The 26,826-nt window shown below is 35.9% G+C and overlaps 1 protein-coding gene across 8 annotated transcripts in view; it reads right to left on the bottom strand.

Annotated features, from left to right (window-relative positions):
* The window catches only part of NRG1 (neuregulin 1), a 1,026,251-nt gene that overhangs the window by 26,077 nt on the left and 973,348 nt on the right, over positions 1-26,826 (bottom strand). For 4 of the 8 annotated variants that reach the window (XM_073636959.1, XM_073636957.1, XM_073636962.1 and 1 more), the window contains 2 exons: positions 6,830-6,950; positions 3,725-3,792 (listed from right to left, as the gene is read on the bottom strand). In XM_073636959.1, coding sequence (XP_073493060.1) covers positions 3,725-3,792; positions 6,830-6,950 — 189 coding nt within the window. Of the gene's footprint in view, positions 1-3,204; positions 3,264-3,724; positions 3,793-6,829; positions 6,951-26,826 lie in introns of all 8 variants that reach the window. The other 4 variants (XM_073636958.1, XM_073636960.1, XM_073636964.1 and 1 more) reach the window with 1 other exon arrangement.

Raw genomic sequence — 26,826 nt, 5'->3', positions numbered from 1 at the left:
GCATTTATAAATGCTAAATAACATAACTGAAACCCACAACTTGAAAATACTGATGGCGATTGTGACATTTGGAAACTTTTGGCTTCCATATATATTTTTTTTATCTTGTAAATCATTAACTTTCTACTGCGCTCACTTTCCCTTTTACATATAGATAAACAGTAGAGATCAGCAAATCTGCAGAAATTTGAATTCAGCAGATTGCTTGAATTTGGCAAGGAAATTTGTTTTGCAATGAAGTTGACCGATGCAAATTTCATGTTCCTTATTATTCTTTGGCATTTAAAATAAAAATACAAGCAATGCTTATAGTAACTGTGTGATATCTTGACATACGTTGCGACATCATAACGTGTGCTATGACTTCAGAAGCCTAATTTGGGTTAGAAGCCACCGTAAAGAGTGGAGGAGGCTGAAGAGGATGTCACATGGTGGGGTAAGATTGAAAAAGACTATACAGTTGGTTGAAGCAGGGTGATAGGTAAGCGGTGAGGGATTACTTTCTTAAAAAAAATTTTTTCCCATCCCTCCATTAATTAGGTGTCTACCACTTGTCCTGTATTGGCTCTGGTGCTGATGTCACCTCGCCAGTTTGACAGCCAATAAGTGTGCTCAGCAGCTCTAGTGGGGTGTTCCCATGTAGGCAGAATACCCCATTCAGAACCGTTGAGCTCACTGATTGGCTGCTGCATTGCAACCAAAGCCAGTCACCGGAAACAGAAGAAGACACCTGTCGGTGGATCAGGGGGAGGTGAGTACAGCACGGTTTGATATTTATTGCAAACTGCAGTCAGGAGAAAAATTTAACTGAAAGGGAACAAATATTCCTATAGTGTCTTGCAGTGAATCTTGCAGCAATGTGTTCATCAATGATTATAGTATGAACAGACCCATCTAAAACAAGTTGTATGTTTTCAGATGTGTGAACAATATTAATAATCTATGGTTGGTTTCTAATGTCTGGATGAGCCTACATAGTGGTTTTAACCACTTTGACCTAATTTGGCAGTAATATTTTCACATTTTTTTACATTGTCACCTTCCAGGAGTCATAACTTTCCATGTTTTTGTAGCTTGCACCATTTTTAGGTACATACAGTCTAATTCCCAACCTTGTTTTATCTATTTTTAAATTTTATGCTTTTCATTTGTTGCACAAATAAAGTGGGTCAGTATGATTATGGCAATACCAAATCTATTCTGTTTTATTTATGTTTTATTTATCTATATTATTTTATTTTTTATTACCATTTGAATTTGAGTCATAAATTGAACATTTTTATAAGGACAAACCTATATGAGGGGTTATTTGCGTATGAAAAAAATATGTTTTAGCTTTTTTGTTTTAAAATAATTAATTTTGGTCACTAATTTTTGAAACATGAAACCATTTATTTTTCTGTAGACAGCGTTGTGTGAAAACTTACTTTTTGCGAAACAAGTAGTAGTGATATCAGTTTTGCATAAATATCATTTTTTGATTACTTTTTCTTTTTTGTAATGGGATGAATAAAAAACTGCAATTGTTTTTTGTATTTTTTCCATTCTCCATGCAGGATAAATAAAGATACAGTTTTATAGTAAGGGTCAATTTTAATATTGTGATATCCAAATTATACATTTTTTTATGTTATTTTACATTTTCACAAGAAAAAAACTTAGAAAATATATATTTCCATTTTTTTTGCATTTTTATTTTTGCGAGCTCTAGGAGGGCTTATTTTTTTGTGAACCGAGCTGTAATTTTGATTGATACCATTTTGGGATTCATGTAACTATTTGATCAATTACCATTTAATTTGAAATGAATCAGGATTAACAAAAATGGTAATTTATTCTTAGTTTTTGAATTTTCACTAATTGGGATAAATAATATTTTTAGTATATCGGTCATTATGGAAATGGTGGTACCAAATGTGTGTCCTTTTTGTTTGTCATTTGTCAGGTCTATTAGGCTTTGATTTATGTTATGCCTCCAGTTTCTATAGCAACCATTTGCACCTTGTGATTGCGCTGTGGAGAGGCGATGGAATGACAGAGGCAGAGATCTCCCTCTGTCACACATTCCTTAAGTGCAGCAGTCGCTAATGACAGCTTCTTGTAAAGAGTTAACTGAGTGATGCAAACATTGATAGTGCTCAATTTCCTCTGCTTGATCTCTGTTAGCAAGGGGAATTGAACGCTGTTAAGTAGCGGTAGCCCTAGGATCACAAAATTGGGAAAAATAATCATTGTCTTTTCACATCATAATGGGAAAGTGGTATGTCCATTAGGAGATGAATAGCCAGTGAGCTGACACAATGTGGTTAAGCAGTATTAATTAGTATGATCAAGTTATATAAATTATATTAATATATAAAATTAACTTTTTCATGCTGCCCTTAATCTAATCTGCTTCAGATTTGTTTTTACATTAAATAAATTGAGTCCACGGTAAGTTTTGAAGCCGTGCTCACACAAAAGTGACCTTGAAAATGAAATATAGTGCTGTACAGTACATCAGAAAGTCTGGCTGTGTTGATTGTTGTACATGGAAATAGTGTGTAATAGTTTCTTGAAATACTAAGGTGTTGATATATCTCTTAGTTGAGATACAGAAACAGTTAAAGCTGAAAATATACGTCTGCAAATAGGTCAAAAAATGTGTTTCCAAGAGTATTTGGCTGATGTGATTTCTAGGCAAACTCTTGATGAAGTATAGATGTAGCTTTGATTTGTCTACTGATAAGTTAGTTACTAGTATAGTACATTTCTAATGGGATACCGTTTTATCTAAAAGACAGTTAAAAAGTGAACTTTTTATGTGTAACTGTTATATGAATATATGAATTATAATTATATTCTGGTTTCTTTAAATAAATTCCTTTTTTTTGTGGGGCCAAACACACATATATTTAAACTGTATGCATAAATGATGAAGCTCTTTACTTGTTTTTTGTGTTCTTACCTTTATAGTGGCTAAAACTCTTTTTTAATATAATAATACATGCATGCCCATTAACATTGGTGCATCAAAAAGATATTGCACTAATAATAATAATATTCCATTATTATTATTTTATATCATGCTACAGGCAGAGCAAACAGTATTGAGCCTAGTAGAGAATACACTAGGTGAGATCTGAAGAGAGATTCAGCAACGAGAAAGCAGCACCAATTGAGCATGCTCCTATTCAGGCAGAGACAGAAAGGAAGTGGACGTACTGTAGAAGCTGGCCATTACGTAGTTTTGGCAGCGATCACCAGTAAATTCATTTGGGCACCTGAGAGGAAAGACAAAAAGGGTGGAGAAAACAGAGAAAAGAGAAGAGTTGAATATATGCCAAGAAAGAAGATCCTTCAAGTGTAAACTGATTGTTTTTGGAGGTCCACCACCAAAGATTGAGTCTTGCTTTTTGTACTGGCATGACTTTATATTTGGTTTACACTAATATAAAAGCTTAGTTGACAACTTTTACCCCAATTTCAATGCAGCCCAGTTACAAAAAAAAAATGACAACACTAAATGAAACTTTGCCTGGGTAACTCTTTGAATGAATTACTGATTCATTTTTTCAGTTGTAGATAACTGATTTGGTGATTTACTGATGCATTCAAAGCCATGTGCAGTACAAAAAGTAACTGTTGTCTCTGATAAAAGACCTCACCAAGTATGTCTGATTCATTTTTTTATTTGTTGCTGCATTTGGGGATGAAGAAATCAAATCAGATTATTGGGACATACTTTCTGGTCTCATGACTCTCATAGGGTCAGTTGAAGTACATCTTGATCCAGTAAATCCAAGTTTGCACCTAAAGGGTAAAAATGTAATGAGCAAAATAAAATATAAAAAAAAAGAAAAATGGCATCCACCTGAATGTATTCTCCTGTAGGACATGGTAGAAAAAAAATAAACAAAGCGTACACAGACTTTTTACATGCAAGATGAAAAGTGATGTTTAAAGGGAATCTGTCACCAGATTTTTGCTACCCCTTCTGAGAGCAATATGATGTATAAGTAGAGGCCCTGATTCAAACTATGAATCACTTACTTTACTGGATGCTGTAGTTTTGATTAAAAACTGTTTTAGCTGCTGCAGATCTAGCAGTTCTCTGAATGCTGAGCTCTGTATAACCCCACCCACACCACTGATTGGCAGGTTGTTTCTGTGCAGAAAGCTGCCAATCAGAGATGAGGACATGGTTGGACTACATGGCAGCAGGCCAAGTAGTCCTCTAGTGAAAATCTCCAGCTGATAAGAAAGTGATAACTTTAGTAGAGTTATAAAAACTACACCAAACAGCAAAGTAAATGATACAGCCCCTGGAATCAAGTTTTCTAGGCCTTACACTATACTTACTCTCAGATTAGTTAGTAAAAACCTGGTATTAGATTCCCTTAACTGAAGCACAACCCACAATGACAAAATAAAGGTAGCAGTAAAATGTAATGCTTCTACATGGAGAAGGTAGATTTACACAACACAGTACAATGATACAAGATTCAGTACAGGATTCTGAATGTGAAATTTTCATTACTCTACTCTGGGTAGTTATTATATACCAAAGTGTAAAATTATTGTTGACATTTACTATTATCAGACTTTTTTTTTTAATATCAAACATTTTTATTCAGTTGGTGCAGAGGACTTAAAATAGAAAACCTATGATATATAGATGGAAAACTTAAATAGAAGAGCAATGGGCAAACTATTTTGGTTTGATTGGCTGTCCATGTAAAGTTTATAGGGGTTTCCGACCTCCCCCTGACAGCTTATGTAAGGGAAGAATTAGGCAGGTTCAACTATAACTCCTGATTCTCAGGAGGTATCTGGCATGAGCTTCCTACAATCCATGAATTCCCCATGTGCATTTGGGGAGTTGTAAGGGATGGCTGTCAGCTGAGTGATCGTCTGATCACCTGCTATATAATGTGTATGGGAAACTTTAGCAATTAACAGAGCTTTGAATAAATAATATTATTGTCTTCTTAAAGCACAGTTTGATTATTTCTATTCTATAAATAGCTGAATGACAACAAATTCATAAAATTTTGTAAAAATTGTATAACCACAAGACAAGGTATAAAAAGTAGATATAAAGAAATAGTCGGCACTCCGTAGTCCCTGTTGATGGTTAATGGCGCACATGGAGGAATAGATTGCAAGAAAAGTTGCTGTAGTTCTCCTACATGTGGAATAAATGAATTGACTATATACACATGAGTGCCGGGATCTTTCTACTTTGCTTGCAATGGATAAAAAGTAGACTTGAAATATCCAAACAAATTTTTTTTTCCTTTTAATCAACTTTAGAAGCACTGTTAAGTTTCAATGTTTCAGATAAATGTGTTAGAATTTGGCCAATTATCACTTGTCTTACACCTAGGAAGAGGTGTTTCAGTTGTTAATTCTAAATTAGCTATGCTGACATATTGGTGGGTATGTGCTTTCAGAATTAATTCAGTGGATGTAATGAAATACATAACACAAGTGTAACCAATAGTGTACAAAATGTAAAATGGACAGCCTTTGAGAGGAGAATTTCAGTGCTAAATTATGGGGAACATTACACAGACTGACCAATTATCTTAAAGTATATCTCCAATTATATACAGTAATTATTACAGTGCAGGATTGTGTACAATTTTTTTTTGCATAAGAGATTTTAATTCTAAATAGCAATAGGGACTCGCCATGGTCATTGCTGAGGGTCGGTCCAATCAATGCATTAGAAAAGTGTCTCCTGTCTCCTGTATTCAGCACAGGAGGAAATGCTGTAAAATATAATGTAATTCTACACTGTTGGTTCCTCTACTGGATATGGAAGCCAAGAAGACAGAGAAGGACACAGTGAGGCCGATTCATCAAATGTTGCGCAAAAATGTTGTGACTTTTGACATTTTCATGCCAGTTTGAATCAGATCTGCCGGAATGGGCAAAGCTGGGGAGGGGCATCGTCACTTACGCCCATCCAATTGATCAAAACTGCCAGCGTTTTGCATGACAGAACTGATACTCCAGTCATTGACTGGAGTAACATTTCTGCTGCGGTGCATTTAGGCGCAGAAGAAGTGCTTAATGAAGTTGGCACTTTTTGTACTCCATCAAGACTGGTGTACAATGTGCATGTACTATGCTAGTTTTAATGAACTGGCTACTCTTTCTTCTAGTGCATAGATAGGAGCAACCTACACCTGGTCCGTGCTGTTATTTAGAATCTTAATCTACCAAGCTAATTTAGAAATTTTTATAGGTCTGACCCAAATTTGACAATATAAAGGATGTCAAAATATGTACATAAAAATTATCTTTCATTCCCATTTTTTTTTCGTGATCCATAAAATTTTGCTTAACAGCAAAAATATTACAATATTGTAAGGTAATATTCAGAACCATGAAGATTGAAGAACTGTGTAAAAATATAAACTTAGTTTGCATTATGTCATTGAGTATATCAACACAACTTCTTTTATATTGGCCAGTTAGGACACTGATGGTCCAGTTTTTCATAAGATAAGATAGTCTTGATATTTCTGTGCCAAAATGAAAAAATAAATATTTTTGTGAATATAAAATCTCTTTTTTTTATATAACTGCTGGTTCTTTGTACAGTTGGGATTTCTACCTTTCAGATGCTCACATAAACAGATGATTAATAATGGTTGACTGAATTCAGGTAGCAGTTTCTGTGTCTCCATGTAGCGTTCTTCCTATTACTGATCCCACGTCACTGTGCTTTGCTCAGTCACCTGGGCTCAGTAATGTATGAATCACTCAATACTCATGACCGAACATTAACCTAAAGAAAGACAAATCACAAAAAAATGTACAATAGAAGTAATCTTACTTGCACATGTATTTTCTTGCCGGACTGCTTGTAATTCCATTGATCACATAACATTCACCACCATTCACACAGTATGTCTTCTCTTTTTCTGAACATTTTGTTAGATGCCCTACCGGAGACACTGCATAGGGAATAAAGAAAGAGAGGTTAAACTCATTGATGCATTCACTCTAATAAACATGTTATTACACTATTTATGGGACTGAATTAATCAATTTATTGACCAGCTAACAACTTTTACAATGGACATTTCATTTTTGTTTGGCTTCTTTAAATTTACCTACAATTAAGTTCTGGATATATATGAAACCTTTTTCAAACAAATAAAACCATTTTTTTTACTGAAGTCACAAATTCATGCCAAATCAATACTATAATTCATAGGAGCAAAACAAATTTTGCTGTAAAAAGTGATTTTTTCCTTGCACGTTAACTTTTTTTATATGGTTGAGGAACAGCTTAAAGAAGACCTGCCAGCAGGTCAAAAAATACCAGTTTTTATTTTATTTTATTTCCACTGCTCCTCTAGAGTATTCTATTTCTGTTTTTTCTACTTTTTTAAATCTGCCATATAGTTGCAGCCCTATGTGCCTTTTTTTTAGTAAAAAACATGTTTGACTAACTTTTGCTATATTACCTTATTTCATTATGTTCATGAAGTTACTTTGGTTTTCATTAATGCCTTGACCTGTCATGGGTTAATCCCTGTTTACATTGGGCTAGGCCTTCCTCCATTGCTTTATTTATATTTGTTTTGACACTTAGTACTGTGTGCCTAATTTTTGTGTGTGCTTTGACACCTAAGGAATTTGCCACTGCTAACCTGGCTGCAGAACTTGTCAGTGCATCTTATTAATCAAGCAAATGCTGTGAATACCGGAACCGGCAGATATTTAAGTGCAATGATAATGCACTACTAACATCATGATTAAGGGTATCAAGCACCAGAAACGCGTTGATGTTTTATGGACCTATCTATCATGATATTTTAATCTTGTTTTCATGGCTTTTTGATCTCATCCACAAATTAACATTTGCATTTTTGTGAAACTGGATCTCTCCTTCTTTTCCTTGGATTTACTGCGTTTAGGCCATACATGTCAAACTCTGGCCCGTGGGCCAAATCTGGCCCACAGGGTGATTATATTTGGCCCGTGACACCAGAACCGCCACCCCTATGTGGGGCCCATTATTCTGTATGGAGGACTATGTAAAACCCCTATTCTATATAGAGGACTATAAGGGGTCCATTATTCTGTATGGAGGACTATGTGGGGGCCATTATTCTGTATGGATGACTATGTCGGGCCCATTATTCCGTATGGAGGACTATGTCAGTCCATTATACTGTATACTGGTTGGCCTACGACTTTGTCCAAGTTTTTCTTTTTGGCCGCCCTCTATGTGTTTGAGTTTGACATCCCTGGTCTCGGCATAAACGCCTCCGTTCCTCAGAACTTCTTGAGATCATATCCGAGTAAGCTGGACATTTTCTCTTTCTCATTGCCTTTTTTAGTGCTTATTTTTATGTTTTTTTATAAAGGGGAAGTGGCTTACAGGATTTTCTGGGGGATGTCTTTAGGCTGCTCGAGGTAATTACCCAGTGAGCCATGCCCCCTTGGAAAGACCATAAAAAGTAGCACCAAATAAAAAGGCCCAGATCTTTGGAGCTATATGGCAGATTTTAAAAAACAAACAAACAAAAAACGGCATACTCCGGGAAACAGTGGGAATAAAGGAATAACAAAAACTGGCCCCTTTTCACATGGTGGCAGGTCCTCTTTAAAGTTATATAGGGTTGTAGAATGATGATACTAGTAGAAGAATGTTGTTATAGCTATTTTGCATTGCCCCAAATGTTTAGCTATGGTTGTACCCATACACTTAGTTCCAAATTCTAATTTCAAACAAATGAGAAAAAGGAGATAGTTTTGCATACAACTACTATTATTTGCATTTTGAAATAGAAACTTATAGATCAAAAACTGATTGCTGAGCAGTTACAAAGCAGGAATGACTAGGGTTCTCTGTCTATATTAGAGAGTGAGCAGTGATGGACAACATCTGTTTTTCTAAATTACCATTTATCGTTGTGATATCCATCTAACCTGAATTAGTGTAAATCAAAAGATTTATACTAATGATTTTAATTTTATCCAATACAAGCTGGGAATGTTATGAAAATATTGTCTGCCAACAATAGAAAAAGATAAATATAATTTCATAATTAATCACAAATATATAATTGCTTTCTAAGAGTACTATACAACTAGGTACAAAAAGATTTTTTTCGTATTTACTGATTGAAAGCTTTAGTAGTAACTTTAGCAGCTCAGGTGTCAAAATATCTGCACAAAGGCATAAAAAACACAAAACTATTTTTGGAAAACAACTGCATAGGGTCGGTTTCACGCATCCGTGAAAACCCATTCTGCTTTCCCGATCTCCTGATCTGAGCCAATTGCTTCATATATGCCTAAGAAGCAATTAGCTCAGGTCAGACACCTGAAGGTTGGGCCAAAGCAAGAGAAGATCTGTGTGAAACTGACCTTAGTCTATGACTATTTTCCAACAAATAATTAGGGATGCGGGAAAGATAAAACAAGATAGACAAAGGAGAATGTACTGATGCCTAAATCTTTTGGAAAGGTGTTTTCTTAGTGACTTCTTCTCAGATGTCTTCTAGGCATAGAGGATTTCCAGCAGTTTGTAAATGTTTTGAGCAGCACTTGAATTGACAACCTAGTTGGCCATTTTCTTGCACGTATCAGTAGATATCAAACCTGAAATCCCAAATGGTTTGTAAGAATTATCTTCCTGATTCTCCTATACACGTGCACATGAAGTTAAATGTGCATGCCCAGTCCTTCTCTCCCCTAAAATTTGCCATACGAGGGGTGTCACTAAACACTGAATGGTTGGCCAACACTATCAAAATTGACAAGGTCATATATAATTAACATGATGTGTGATGGCATGTTAATGCCCGATTTCTCCAGCCACCTAATTTCTAGGTGTAGCTTGCTGAATTTTCCGACTTCCCTAATGTACCAAGATAATAGACTGAGGTTTTTGCCTGCAGCCCTTTAGAAATTTACAGATAATATAATATCAGTATAAGGTGTGCCAAATGAATGGCTCCATTCTGTTAATAGTTTGTTATACAATTGAGCAAAAAAAAATCAGTAACAACACCACAGTAACTAAATGAACATGGTGAAATGAACAATGCAAAATAACTTTGTTATAACAAAAATTACGTAATTTTTCTTCACACTTATGTTGAGAAGTTTTTTGCCACTTCTCGGGACTGTGAATATTATTTCTGAAGTTTTTATCAAACATACTTTTTCATCAATCACACCTTACATACTGTAAGATGACTATAGCTCTAGTATGTGTTACATGTGAATATTCAATCCTGAAATGTATTCTGCTTCAAACTATTCTCTCTAGCTTCCCCAGGGACCATACATAGCACAAGCCTCAGATAATGTATCTGCAGGACAAACACTGAGGAGATAATATTAGACAATGTATTTCCTGGAAGCATGTCCAAAAAGAAGAAAACACAGTCTTTATTGTATTTAGAGATAACAGCATACCAAATATTTCAAAGTGTGCTTTCCTGTTAAAATATCACGAAGGATCATATCAAATAGCTTGCAATAAAGTTTGGATCAGGCATATAATTCTTACCTGAAACAGCTACATACATTCTGACTCCACAGAAGCTTTACTCAACCATTGATGAAAGTCAACTGCCTACTGAAGGACAGGAGTTATATATATAACAAGGTATCAATTTTAAGGTATATAGCACAAATTGTGCCAAGTACTGAATGGATATATAGTATTTCAGCATCTGGGTTCTATGTAAGCAACCTCTAGCCAGAGTCAATTAAATGAATAATAGATTTCTATTAAAGGGGTTGTCCCATGAAGGCAAATCCTGTCCTCATACCCTAATAGGGTATATGACATCACAAAAAGACATACGCCACAGAGGCTTGCCTGGCTATAGCTTATTTTGGCAAAATTAGCTATTTGGTAGGGGGGCCAGCAGCCACATTTGGATGCATTTTTTCTCTGAGAAGAAAAACCGATTAAAAGCGCTGAATTTTATGAGAAATGTTATATAATTATCAAAGGTTAAAGAATAATTATTAAGAATTTATAACGCACATCTTTAAGAAAATCTTACATTTTCAACTGGGGAGATACATTTTCAGGTTGTCAAGTCAATGAGATAGACTATTCATTGTATAACATATAAGATAAGCCATAAGGACAGTATAAAGTTGAGTTTGTCAAGAAAACCTGTTAAATTAAAGGTGTTTGTCTCTTAAGATTACCCTTTTTAGATTAGACTCTTGCCATTCTAATATAATGGATGAGCAATTACAGGTCAGGATGACCCTAGAGGGAGCCATTCTTTTTAGCCACTCACCAATCTGACTAATTGGGGGGGAGAGTATTCCCTTCTATATTTGTCCGTGTGCCCTAAAAGGCCACATAAAAAAGGGATGACATCAGTCTACCCTTTTAAACACAAATATTGGAAAAACTGGTGAATTAAAGGGAATCTATCATCAGGCTTTTGCTACCTAATCTTATAGTCACATAATGTAAAGACAGAAGCCCTGATTCCAGCAATGTGTCACTTACTGGGCTGCTTAGTGTAATTTTGATAAAATCATTGTTTTATCAGCAAGAGATAATCATTAGAGAACTAGTAAACCTGCTGCCAGGTAGTCAAGCATATTCATGAGCTCTGTATAACCTCACCACTGATTGGAGGTTTTTTGTGTACAATGCACATGGGCAGAAATTTGCAAATCATAGGTGTGGGCGGAGATATACAGAGCTCGGCATTCAGAGAACTGCTAGATCTGCAGCAGATAAAACAGTGATTTATCAAAATGCCAGCAAGTATCCAGGAAATATATCACTGGAATCAGGGTCTCTGTCCGTACATCATGCTGCTCTCTGATGGGGTTGCAAAAAACTGTTAATAGATTTTCTTTAATGTGCCTATGTGGAATCTCATAATATAAATCATAACATTAGCATATAAGGTTATTTATGGTGAAGCGCAATATGATATAAAAAATGCACACAGAACTAGGACGTTTTAGAGGAAAACGCATCTATTAGATTTTAAGTCTGGTTGAACAGGTTTGACAATTGCAGTAACTTCTGTGAGCATAGATTAGCCAAATCTTTATCTCAGGATTTCCTGAGCAAATTGTAACTCTCAAGCAGTCCTCCTAGAGATACGGCATTGTTGTCATAAAAGCTCATGCATTCCTTGGCAGGTTCAGCTGGCAGGTAGGAATGAGCTTTACAAGAATATATATTGCAGCATAAGGAAAGCGCATCATTTCCTGACATATCCAGATTAGCTAATGTTTATCATTACTTTCTTTGACGAAACATTCACATAGAAAAGAACTGGCAATAAAATATTAAAATACCTATACTGATCCCTAATGAACAAATGATCTGTTATTTTATGTAATACAGGTCGTTCTATAAGTTATCATACACATAAAATCAGCAATGTGTTATAAAATTCAAGTTTTTCCTTTTCTACTTCTTTATACAATTCTAAAGGTAAACAGTCCTAATACAAGGCCTTACATTCCCTCTAGATGGCGCTGCGTGATGATATAATTGGATATGGATGACAATCTACTGTATATATGGAGTGCTAATCCATTACATATATCTATTTATTCAGGCAGCATTTTATGACTCGTGAACCCTGTGCATAAATTTCCCTGATCGAGACCTACAGTAAGTATGCAATGAAAGACAGATAAGCTATCATTTTCTTAGGTACTGATCAAAGTAATTCTTATCTCTTGTATGACAGCATGCAGGTTCTGAATGGGTTAAATAAGTAGCTATCTCCTGCAAAATCCAGATTTACCAGGAACATTCAAGGTAAAGCAGTAAATTCTCAATGTCAGTAATGTGTAGCTGCTGGTTCATGTTACAATACATGTTCTTAAGGAGAACTTGTCATAACTTTCTCCTATGAAATAAACATAAGGGAGAATACATATAAGGGATTAACACTTTATATTTTCTAGTTTGCTTTATGGGGGAGATCAATTTGTTTAAGTTTCTCTGTTACAAATTATGGAAGAGTCTCACATGCCACAAGAAGATTCTAAACCATCCGAATAGACAGTAAAATCTTATCATCTATCTATCTAGATAAACAGAGGCAGCTCTCCATTAAGAAGCAATAAGTGTGGACTTTATTGGCCCATATGGGTTAATAAAGTCCACACTTTTTGATTATGAATGGAGAGCTGCCTCTGTTTATCTTTATATATCTGACGGATGGGATTGTTGGTCCAGGAGGCTTGCACCGTGAGGTTTTTTGATTTTTTTGCATATTGTGCTGCTTCATTTTTCTCTATCTATCTATCTATCATCTATCTATCTATCTATCTATCTATCTATCTATCTTTCCATCTATCTATCCATCTATCTATCTATCTATCTATTATCTATCTATCTATCTATCATCTATCTATCTATCTATTATCTATCTATCTATCTGTCTATCTATATCTATTGCTCCAAGCTGACTCCCGTCTGATGGGCCCATTAAATTGTAGGTATTTTAGTCCTGAAGTGACATGTTTTGTCCAGAGTTGTAGGCTTATAGTCCAAGGGAGGTCACCTTGGACCGGTTGATGGGCACACATGAATTGGCCAATTTATGCGCTAAGAATCTCAGTTTTTTTAAAGTAAGTATAGCTTACTGAGTATTAATATAATCTAGATCATATGTTTTTATTGTCTTTATGTATCTTGGCCATAGTGGAGTGCTGTTGCGCTTTCTTTCTATATATGCAGTTTCTGCAGCTGGCACCTGTTCACACCTAGTATGTGCTGATCAGTTTTCTTGTTACATATCTATCTATCTATCTATCTATCTATCTATCTATCTATCTATCCATATCTATCTGTCTATCTTTCTATCTGTCTAATCTAACTATTAGCCTTTGTACTTTCAGTAGCTTTCTTAGTGTGACATGGCCTATGTCAATCTAATCACAGCCATGCTCTTCAGCGTTACTGTAAGGTCTTCTAGGGGTCATTTTCTCAAGAAAGCAAAGAACAGGATACTGAGGTCATATGAGGAAAGATCGGTATTGGCAGCAGATATAGAGATTATGGTGATGTAATTAGTCCTAATGCTTTAACCAGAAAATGTCAGATGGTCAGAATAATGGACATAGGCTCATTACTGTGTTTGCAGGTTGAGCACCGGACACCTGCAGACTGTTCATTAGAATAGTGTAGTAGTATTGTTGCATGGGCATTGGTGATGCACAGGACTCACTAGCACATATAAGAGTAATGTTTCATAATAATAGATGAGTGTTAGTCCAGCATTAAAAAAAGTTACTTGGGTCCATCTAATGAATTTTAACAAAAATAATTGCTATGTTCTGTTTTCATTATGTACAATTTCTCCTTAATTGTTCCAGTTCATTTGACATGTAGCCTTAATCACCTTGATTGTTATTCATTTTTCAGGATCTGATACAGCTCAGCCATGAAGGAATCTAGGACTGAACACGTTGCTTGTTTATAGATCAGGCGTGCTAGACCTCCATCCAACCTTAGAATATCCCGAGGTCTCCTTTTCATCTATACAAATCAGCTAAGGGTTGGAAATATTTAATCTCTGTGAGCAATACCACTTGAGTTGATCCAGATTTTCTCAGGAAGGATAATGAAATGTGAAACCTAACTATAGTCTGGGAATGTACATGTTACATACTCATAGTCTGAAAGCTACAGAGAACCACATTTGTATGAACAAATTCATTATCTAATGTTTTGTCTTTTCCGCTGTTTTATTTTATGACACAGATTCACTCATCGAACACTTGGACAAACAAAGCACTAGATTACTAATTATTTTTCCAGCACTGAACCATATGACTCAGGGATCAATGATTTATTGAAATATACATAATAAGATGTTTCATGCTGATAGGATAACCGATGTGGACACAATATCACTCGGTTCTCATGTATCTGTCATTAGTGTATATCCTCAAAGCTTAATTAATAAAATATGGGTGTTTAAACATGGGAAAAAAGTAACATCTGGTGTTATGATAAAATATCTTGCTGGTAAGTGTGTAGCTCTATGGGAATAAGTCATGAATCTGGGGTCAAATATTAGAACTAGTAGCACTGTACCCTATAGCAGCAGATTAAATGGTAGTTTTTCGAACATCAGCATTTTTGCTTCTTCTTGGGTGTAGAAAAAAATGAGAACTGGAAGCCGCTAAATTGAAATGCTGTTTCACCAATAAAACCTAACTAGATTCTGGTCCGTGCCTAGTTTTTATGTCTTTCTAATCCTGACTCAATGCTTTTTACAGTGCATGCATGCTATGCCATTTGCACAACCAACTAATGTTAGGAGAATTCCTGATACTCTAGAATTAAAGGGTGAACACATTTTAATGTGGATATATTAAGTTACATGAGGCTGTGTTTCTTTTTTTGTTTTTAGTGTGCCTATTGTTCCCTTGTGACAGTTGAGTATATAAGGGCTGTAGTAATGAAAATGCAAATTCCCTTTTAACGCAATTTTTTTTACCGAAAAATGTAAATCCTACAACTATAGAAATGTCACATTCTGAAAATATAATAGTTAGAATGAATGTGCTCATTTTTAAAAATTTCCTCCCTAAAGTTCAATAACCAGTGGACTGTATTGAAAAAATGCAGTAATGAGTACTCAAAAGAGAGAGAAAAGCTTGCAATACATTTTTGAAGGAGACTGGAAGATGTACTTTTAATATAGTAAACTTAAAGACACATAGAACACCAAAGCAAAAATAATGGCAGGGAAACAAGGTGTCCTCGTTGCAGATACAATGTCTGGTCAAACATGACCTCTACTGCATAGACTCTTTCTGAAGCACCTTCTAACAGCATCAAGGTCACACAATACATTGTGCCTGTGAAGGCAAGACAGAAATAGACTCGGCTTTGGCTTTATTTGGTGTATTTTATTACAATCCGTTATAGCTGAGTAGTGCATTTTCCTCTATTTAGAGAGAACGTGAATCAATGCTGAAATCCTTACACACAATGAAGATAACCATAGAATTCAAGGGCAATATTAACTGTTTATATATAGAAACAAATGTCCAAAATAAATCTCATGAAAGTTGTATAATTATGTCTGCTTTTAGTTGTGAACATGGTTCCTAATGATAGGGTGCAACATGGAGAATTCCACTTCTACACTGACTAAGAAGGAATATCTTTTTATCTTTAAAGGAGCTTCACAAGCTGATTCATAATGCCCAAATCACAGGCAGCATGAATAAAAGCCTGGCTGAACTATTGCAGCCAAGTACATTACTTTTACTTCGGATCATTAAAGCGAAACATATAACAGACTATAATCATGCACCCATGCTCTGATACATGCGGCCTATGATTTGGGCAACATGAATCAGCTGACAGGTTCCCTTTAACAGTGGGATGACGATTACACTAAAGGATATGATAGGACAACATTGATATATGCCATTAGGAAATATACACGGAATATATTCTACTATGAGGAAGCTCTGTGGAACATTAGTAGTAGAGGGGAGAAAATCCAATTGTGTAGAATTTGTACTCAAACAATTTGGGATTTTCTTTGTGAGAATCGGTTATGATGGCTGCAGCCATTTTACACCTTACAGAAGATTGTATCAGCCAGAGAAGAATCACATGACCAACAGTGGACTTCTACATAATGCCTTGCAACTAAGACATTGTAAGTTCTAGCACAACCCATCAAGAGGGGCTTTTCGTAGCCTACATAAAAGCTGGGGCAAAGAATATAGTTGCCATGTGAATGCATAGATGTGTGAAGAACAGGCTGCTAGCACAATTTACCATCCGTTTACCCATAGCCATATATGTTGAGGATGCTGTCATTTATTTATTTATTTTACTCACTTATAGAGCGCCGTTAATGCCACAGCGCTTTACAGACATTATGGGCACTGTCCCCATTGGGGCTCACAATCAAAATTCCCTATCAGTATGTCTTTTGGAGTGTGGGAGGAAACCGGAGAACCCGGAGGAAGCCCACGCAAACACGTCATACTAAGGCATTTCTTTTCAAAGCAATTGGAAGCTTTTACAACACTTTCGATTTGCAGTGAATCAAATAAAAAAAGGACAAATCTTATGAATTCAGATTTCAAAGTAGTAGTAGAATTCCTTACATAATTTACAAGAAAAATGAATATCTTTGTACCGTGTTAGCCAGTAGATAGAAAAATAATGTCCTTCTCAGACCATTTGGAGCATCACAATCATGTGCCAGACCTGAATCACAGGACAATAAAACTTTCATAGTCCTTATTACAGCCATCACTACTTCTCCCTCTCCCATACTGATAGTTCTGCTTCATGTCACTTGTCTTATCTATTGCATTATACGTGTGCCCTGCTGTGTATAAATATGTGATTCTTCAGATTTTGTGTTATTCTCTGTCTGATGAAGAGACCTGAAGAGTCTCGAAAGTTTGCTTGTTTGTTACCATCTTTTCAGTTACCCATTAAAAGGTATCAACCACTGAGGACTCTCAAATTTTAATATTTTTTGTTACATAATTTACAAAACTTTACAAATGAAACAGTCTTATCTTCATTGTGATCTATTAGTTATTGGCCAAAAATATTATAACATTTCCAAGGGTCAGTGGCCCAATCTTAAGATAAGATCCAGAATGTGCAGTGAAATAAGCAACAAAATCAATACCATATTATTTTAATTTTCATGCAAATTGTTTTGTAAATTGTCCACAGTGAATTCAGTTGAGATGAAAAATGGAAAAATCAGTATAAATTAGCAGTGACATATCTCTCCTGCCAGCCAGGATACAGAGACTGGTGGGGAAACAAGCTAGCATTCTGATGTGAGCTGCAGAAGGTGAGTATATTGCTTTTTCTTTTCCTTAACAATTGTCTACACCTGGGGATTTTGCTGCAGATCTGGGGGATATCCAATGAAAAATCTACAAGAATCTTATATACCACAAGTACTATGATAAGCTTCATAATAGAAAAGAAGTCCTCCCATTAAGTTCATTATTCATTAAATATGTGTATTCATGCATTTAATGTAGTGTGAGTGTATTAATATACTCACCTCCCACTGCTCTCTCTGATGTCCAGCACCGTTCTTCTCCTCTTCTGAGTGACATCACCGCTCTGCAGACTGTCTGGGTCACACTGCGCTCTATGTGACCCAGAAATTACTTTTACAATGTAAGTCTATGGAGTGTCAGAACGAGGCTCCATAGGCTTTCATTGTAAAGGAGACTTACGCATAGAGAATAGAGTGAGCCGGCTAATCTCAATTGTGATGATGTCACTGAGAAGAGGAGAAGAACAGCAGTGATGGACACAGGAGAGGGCAGCAATAAGTAAGTATATCAATACATTCACACTACATTACATGCATATATACACACATTTAATGAATAAAAAACTAAATGGGAGGGCTTCTTTAATAACCAATAAATTTATATGGTATAAACTAAAATTTAGACAAGTTTAAAGCACTCAAAGTGTTTAAGTTATACAATGATCTGTAGCTGTCACCCTGCCACACAGATCAATATAAGAATGGCTGGCGCCCACCACTGAATTGCGCTAAAGCCTTGGTGACCAGACTGACCCCATCTTCTTTCTCTTATGAAATCACTGCTCTCAGTTAAGATGACTTATTTGTCTCCTTTACTACAAGTCTTATTTATGTCTTCACTAAAAGGCTTTTGGCTTAAATCTATAATCCAGTAACAGAAGTGTGTTTAATGCATTATCACTGTAACAAGTAACGGAAAAAAGTTTACCCTGTTAGTAAAGATTAGAAGGGTAAAAAGGGCCCAAATTAGTGCAAGCAGGCTCAGCTTAGCTTGCTTCATTACTAAATTGAAGTGACTACTGTTATGAACACAATTCATTGCATGACCTCTTCTCCAGAGGTGTAGACATGTCTCGGTATTGGTTTTGGTCTCATTAAAAGTATATTGTAGAAAATATTGTTTTTAATGTTTTTTTTCATTATGTAAAATAGTATTAACGCAGATGTGCGGTAACAATTTTGGGTACTAGTGTGGGTGGTTTGCACAGGCAAGCCAAGGATATCATTTTAATAATGATGCTGAGATGTGTAAATACTATAATTAATATTTTATTTATTTATTAATTTGACTCACTTATGTAGCGCCATTAATTCCACAGCGCTTTACAGACATTATGGGCACTGTCCCCATTGGGGCTCACAATCTAAATAATATTAGAAATAATTGCAAAATAGTTACTTTCAACTAAAAGTTATAAAATAGTGGTTTTAAAGACTGCTCTGCCTTATATTTAGGTATATAAGTAGGGTCTGGAGTGGAAGATTTCTGCGCTAAAAAGTTCGATACATCTGAATGTGGATGATTCTGTCAAATGTGAATAGATTACTGCAAGCTCCATTCAGATATGTGGGACTGTCATTATAGCCTGGAAAAGCAACAAAAATATATATGTATACATATTCATATCATCTATATAATTCATTGTATATATATGTATTTTTATATATATATATATATATATATATATATATATATATATATATATATATATATTATATAATTAATATGTATTATATATTCATTTTTTTCCGGCAGTATTGTTTCTGTAGTAAAAATATTTAATATTTTTTTCAGTTTTAAAACAGTATAACTCTCTAGTCTACTGTAGTAAATTTACAAACATAATACTCTTACATAGCGATATTGAAAATCTTAATCTGCAAGTATTTTTCTTAAAGCGAAGAAGCTGCCTAAGGACATAATTTACATTAAAACCAAATTAATCACCAGCAAATAGCAAGCTGTTCACTTAATCGGTATCTGGGCATTAACAACTGGCCTAATTTAATGATTCAATTTTGTGCCATCATGGCCATGGAGAGGCACTCCATCAATGTCACCTACAGACCAGAAGGAAGTGGAGCGGTTTCATTTTTAATGATTACTTAATTAACCTAAGTGGCTAATCAACAGAAGTTTTCTTAATGTAAAGAAATCTTAGCTTGTATACAAGTCATAAGTGAAAAATGTATGCGAGGCTTGGAGATATGTATTTGGAAGCAAACAAAATATGTATAAAGCAGGTATTGAAAATAGGCAACTATGCAAGAAGGAAAAAAATAAGTATAAATATATATATAATTTTTTAAGCAGCCGTTCATGAAAATTCTGTTCATGCAATTGGAGCTACATAGTGACAGTGGCGTAGCTGAGAGTAACATTAATGTCCACTTTATTTCTGCACCAGTCACCTCTATAAGTGTTCTGTGAACCTCTGCAGAAGGTAAGACAGTACATGTTTGTCAGGTTTGAACTAATGAACCCAAATATCATTTTACAGTATATGACGAAAGTTAAAAGTGAATAGAAAGAATTATGATATATATGCTAAGTCATGGCATTAATGAGTTGTTATCCTCTTATCACACTTCTAACATCTTGAGAACGGCATCTCAGTTAAATGCCATTGGGATGAAAACATTATTCTATACAGGGCAGATTGTTTTTCTTCATATTATAAATTGAATAGTCTGGAAATGTTGGTCTGAAGGGTTACATCAGTAGTATAAAGAAGGGCTTGTTTTTTTTTTCATTAACAGCACCTCTCTTATGTGTGGGCTGTGTATGGTATCGCAACGTAGCGCTATTCACTTGAAGAAGGATGAGTTGCAATGTCAGACACAACCCCTGAACATGGGTGGCGAGCTCATGGGGAAAATTCAGAATCTTCTTTCTATTCCTGGCCAAACACTTTTAAACTAAAAACAACAAGATAAAAATGACAACGCAATGGGATGCAAAAAAAAAGGGATGAGTCAAGAGGTTCAAACTTTGGGCATGGCTAATAAGCAAAAGAACACAGTTTCTCATCTGCACCAACACTTCTGATATGTTATCAGGAAAAAATATGTAGAAACATAAAACTCATATCATCAAAATATATCCCAACTTGAATATAGAAAAAAAATGGCCTTCTCTCATGGTGATTCTGATAATTTCCAAAAACATTCATTGACTTGTAGAATTGATTGTTTTGCACATGTAGGAATGTTTTACTGCAAATCACCTGAGGCAAGGCAACAAAGACGAATCATTCATAAATATGATGCCTCAGGGTGGTACTATTCCTATAATATGAACTGCTCTATCGTCAGAACAACTGAGCGAAACTATACCTAACAGGCATGTAGAAGATTGCTGACTCACAACGTGGAGGCACACAGTCTGCTTGCTAACAAGTTCTGCACCTGGCCTTTCCATTCTGGCTTCCAGCATAATGCTAAATGAAGGAATAAATGTTTTCTCAAGGCATGCACATATTTTAGGAAGTAATATAAACTTTAACCAGAAGCGTATTTGGAAAAGTTATGCAATTCTGCAAAGCTTTTTATCTGTTTCCTTTCATTGAATTTATAAACATTATATATATAAAATATATAAGTGCGTGTCTTCTTTTTCTTGCTTTCTTTTTCTCATTTTCTAATATTAACAAAAAAATACTTATTCTAAAAAATTATCATAACCAAAAATGGAGCATAATGTAGTTAATAATGATATATTTTATTATAGGTAATATGCCGTATTTTTTGCTTTATAAGAGGCATTTTTCCCCCCAGGTTTGGGAAAAAATTAGGGCTGCGTCTTATAATGCGAATATACCTTACTGGCTGTGGTGGAGCGGGGTCCCAGGGTCGCTGCTGGCGCTGGAGGCAGGAGTAGGGCGATGCTGTGGGCCCCACGCTGAGATGAGGGGTGTTTGGATGTGCAACGCTGCGGGTGTTCGTCGGTGCTGGAGCTCCGCCAACATTTTGGGAAAGCCTGGAGCCCCCGCACTTACATGGTATACAATGCGGTTGACTCCAGGAAAATGGCCGCCATGGGCAGCACATGCGCAGATTGAGATCTCGGCACTGCAACATCCCCTGACACCGCCGAACACCCGCTCCACCCAGCCTGAGGCCCACAGCATTGCCCCACTCCTGCCATGCCAAGGGGAAAGTCTGTGTTTGACGTTTAGCATCAGACACTAACTGTCCGGTACGAATGCCGCATTTTTAACTACGGGTTTGATCATCTTTAGACATATCCCTTCAAAAGATCCAATAATTAGAAAAAGGCCTCAGTCACATATAGAATTTAGCAATATATACACTACTTTCCTGATAGGAAATGACCACATATTGGTGACTGTTTCCAGATTCCATTGACTGGAGATGGTTTGATGAAAGAAGCACATAAACATTTTTCTAAGAAGAATTTCCAGAGAAATATATTTCACAAATGACAATTCAGATTATACTGTTCCTCCATATGACTCCATAATTTTCTATAGTTTCCTAGTCTTAAGGTTGAAAGAAGATAACATTGCGTTCAACCTATAACCTAACATGTTGATCTAAAGGAAGGCAAAAACCTCATGAGGCAAATGCTATGTGCCCCATATTATGAAAAAAAATATTTCCAGACTCCATGTACGGCAATCAGACCAGTTCCCTGGATCAATGTCTCATCGCAGAATTTAGTACCCCCAACCTGTAATATTATATTTTTCTAGGCCCTTCTTGTAGTTTTGTAGTGATCAACCATTACAACATCATGTGGCAGAGCGTTCCATAATCTCACTGCTCTTACAGTAAAGAATCGTTGTCTATGGTGATGATTAAACCTTTTTTCCTTTAGATGTAGAGGATGCCCCCTCGTCATGGTTGAAAGCCTATATATATAAGCATTATTAGAAAAGATTTCTTTACTGTCCTTCATATATTGGTACATTGTAATAAGATCGCATCATCGAATAACTACGAGTTTAATAACCTGTCTCAATATTTCCGTCCACCCAGTTCCTTAATAATCTTGGTCGCTTTTCTCTGCACCTACTCTAGTTCAGCTATGTGATTCTTATACACTGGAGCCCAAAGTTGTACACATTATTCTAAGTTTGTGAATTGTATAAAAGCAAAATGATGTTCTTGTCATGAGCATCTATGTCTCTATTAATGCACCCATGATTTTATTTCCCTTGGCAGCAGCTTCCTAGCGCCGATCACTTAAGTTGAATTTTCTATACAGTCAACTGTACTTTCAACGAGTTGTGGCCAAAGCAACTGTTAAGGTGGGTTACATTTCCCAATTTTGCAGAGTTAAACCACTGCTGATCCATAAATATTTACCTATCAGCGGTCATTTTATAGCCTGTTTGCACAAGGGCAGTGCAAGTTCTGTTTACGCAGGAATGATGATCGTTTGTGAAAACCAAAAGAACAGTTCACCTAATGAACAAGCGTTTTCCTCATCCATGATGATCGGAAGGCTCTATAGACTGCAAGATTATAATAAAAACAGATTTCCTACGAGCGCTCGTCTACAATACTCTTGAAGTGTAAATGTACTTTTAGATTGTAAAGAATACATTTTCAGAATGACAATTGTCTTCCCTACTACTCCGAGAAGACTTATATTTCTAGTAATTTAGGCTGAGCAATTCGAGTGGCAACACAAACATCCTGTTCTGGGTGTCGTGGCAGATCAATTATTTGTGGAATAATTAATTTCCATGGAGGACAAGTTTTGAACCCGGAAGCTTCTAGTCAACTGGTCATGTAATTTTCCTTTTTGATGAGTCTCTTGTCAGTTTGCTACCAACTACACTTCTTGATTATGCTTGACAGCAATACCAGCCAAGAAATCCACATGAAAGCAAATTATGCGCCATCACCCAGATTGACTTTGCTAAAAGGCTGAATGAAATTGACTCACACATGATCCATTAGGCAACTGTCAGGAAGCCAACTCGCTAGTAAATAGCTCCACATAGCAAGTCATGAGGATGACTGCCAGGGGATAACTATGTTATCAGGAATTTTGTTACATCAAACATCATGCCATTATTATACAGATTATCCAGCCATAAGAGTCTCACAGCTACCGTCATTTATGATCATGGAACATCAGTAACTTAAATGACCTTTGCTTTCCTAATCTAATGTGAGATCCACATAATTGTTAATCATTCAGATCCCTATGCATGCTGTTTGTGGAGAAAAAAAACTCAAGCTAGAAATAACATGAAAACTTTTAAAAGGTAAAATGTTTCTGAAAAGCTTGTGCTACAATTCTAATTATTCAATAGGGAGATGCTCGTTATTCATCAGCAGACAAGTAGTTAGTGATGTGACCAATTCTTAATAATCCAGTGGTGATCCAGGTGCATTACCCATTATATACTACATATTAAAAAATAACAAAAGTCATGTGTTACACACAAGTAATTGTTAAAACCACACTCAGAGAAAATATATGTCCTAACAATGACCTAAACAACCATTTTTTAAATATTTTTACATTTTGTCTTTGAGACCATTGATCTCACAAATAACAACCAATAAAATGCACTAGCTAAGTTGTCAAAATTGGAGGGATAAATTAAAAAAAATAGGCCACCAAGAATCAGCCCTCCTACCTCCTACCATCCACGGCTCATCTTTTAATTAGGTGGCTTAGTGTAACATCACATGTGCGGCACACCACAACAATGGCGTCATATCAGGCGAGCTAATAAAAAGAGGATGCCATCAGGTAAGAGGTGCTTCTCACAACCTGAAAGTTCAGGACTGACTTTTACTAGAATGTCATGATGTTTAGACTGTGCTTAGGCAATATTAGGGAAGTTTTTTAACATGAAACCATCTGATCTGCACTGCTGGAGGGAAGGGCGGAATCTAAGGTACATAAGTCTTCTTTTTTTCTTTTATAAGCATGGTTTCCTACTGCTATCTTTTCAGAAAGAGTGGAAATTGTGTTTTGCTTTTAAAGAGAACCCATTTGTAATTGGAAAAACAAAAAAACGATGTCGCCAACACATCTGTTAAAATGAAGGTAAAGTGCCCAATCTCTTTACATTTAGTCACATGTCTATTTCCATGATCTACAAACAGAATGTGAAAAGCAGATATGGATTAATAAGCAAAAAGACCAGAAATAAAATATGTGTAAATACAATATAGCAAAGAACAAATGTTGGCAACTTTTCCTATAGAATTATATTTTGAAATATAGTTATAATGGTGATGAAACTGATCTTAGTAAAAAAAAAGATTCGGACCTGACTTTTGCTAAAAAGTCAGGTTATTTAGACTATGATTAGACACTGTTAGGCTAGAACACAGCAGATTTTCCGCTGCGTGTTCACTTGGGAAAAATCCGCTTCGTTTTTCAATGCTAGCAAAGTGCAAGAGATTTAAAAAAATCTCATGAATATGCTGTGAAATATATCTTCAGTGTAAACTAACAAGAGTCGCGGGTTTGAAATCTGCAGCATAACAACTTATGCTGCGGATGCAGGGGCAAGTTTCACCCTTTACTATGCAAAGAATCAAATGTCCGGCTTCCCCGCATCTTTTTTTGCAGTGAAATCCACAGCAGTGTATACCACTGCAAGTTTCACTGTGGGACCTCCACTGCTGGAGAAATACATTTTGTTGGAAAGTAGCCTTTTTTAATATATCACATGTAGCAAAACCATCTGTGATCAGCTGCCCAATGTTTTCTTACACAAAAAGGGAAGCCACACATAGGAGTAAGGGTGGTTATATTTGGCCCACGACACCAGAACCACCACCCCTATGTGGGGCCATTATTCAGTATAGAGGACTATGTGGGGCCTATTATACTGTCTGGAGGACTATGTGGTGCCCATTATTCTATATGGAGGACTATATGGGGCCTATTATTCTGTATGGAAGACTATGGGGGACCCATTATTCTGCATGAAGGACTATGTGGGGTACTCTGTATAGAGGACTATGTGGGGCCATTATTCTGTATGGAGGGGGCATATTATTCTGTATGGAAGACTATGTAGGACCCATTATAATGTATGGAGGTCTATGTGGGGTCCATTATTCTGTATAGAGGACTATGTGGAGCCTATCGTACTGTCTGAACAACTATGTGGGGCCCATTATTCTATATGGAGGACTATATGGGGCCTATTATTCTGTATGAACGACTATGTGGGACCCATTATTCTGTATGGAAGACTATGTGCGACCCATTATTCTGTATGGAGGATTATGTGGGGCCAATTATTCTGTATGGAGGACTATGTGGGACCCATTATTCTGTATGGAGGACTATGGGGGACCCATTATCCTGCATGGAGGACTATGTGAGGCCCACTAATCTGTATACTGGTTGGCCTACGACTTTGTCCAAGTTTTTCATTTTGACCCTCTGTCTGTTTAAGTTTGACATCCCTGGTTTAGACCAATGAAGATTTAGAAGAAATATATTTATACAAAATAAAAGGAAACATAGTGTACTTCAATTCCTACTCACACAGCTATAAAAAGGCACTATCCGTACATAGGAATGTAGAAGTCTGACAGAAATGCAGGCAATGAAAGTAATATACTAGACGCAGATCTTATCAAATATCCTTTTTTTTTATTGTTTTCAAGTCATACATGACTAAAAATAGAAGATATCAGACTGCTTTTCTATTGTTTGTCAATGCTTCCTAAGGACTCATGATATTATCTTGTTTTTGTAAGCTCTTGGAATCTGTGACTAGACGTCTCATATAAAATTTTTCATGGTACGGGTAAACATTTAACCTGATTTAATTATCAGCACAGAGGAGGAACTTTTATCTGTGCAGCATTTTGTTTCCTCTGATATAATAGTAATGTCCCAGGTTATTTAATGCCTAATGAGGTAAGAAGAAGACATTGGGAGAGAAATATGAAACCGACTAAAATAACAACTGTATTATTTGTCCCCAGCAACCAATAACAGTGCTGCTTTCATTTCTTATTGTGGTCTAGCAAAATGTTAGCTGTGCTGTAATTG

This window comes from Phyllobates terribilis, unplaced genomic scaffold (genome assembly GCF_046119375.1).
Source record: "Phyllobates terribilis strain yellow unplaced genomic scaffold, ASM4611937v1 Scaffold_1__5_contigs__length_1240528914, whole genome shotgun sequence".
Taxonomy (NCBI): domain Eukaryota; kingdom Metazoa; phylum Chordata; class Amphibia; order Anura; family Dendrobatidae; genus Phyllobates; species Phyllobates terribilis.
The sequence above is the reverse complement of the archived record's forward strand: the minus strand, read 5'-3'. Positions and strand labels throughout refer to the sequence as shown.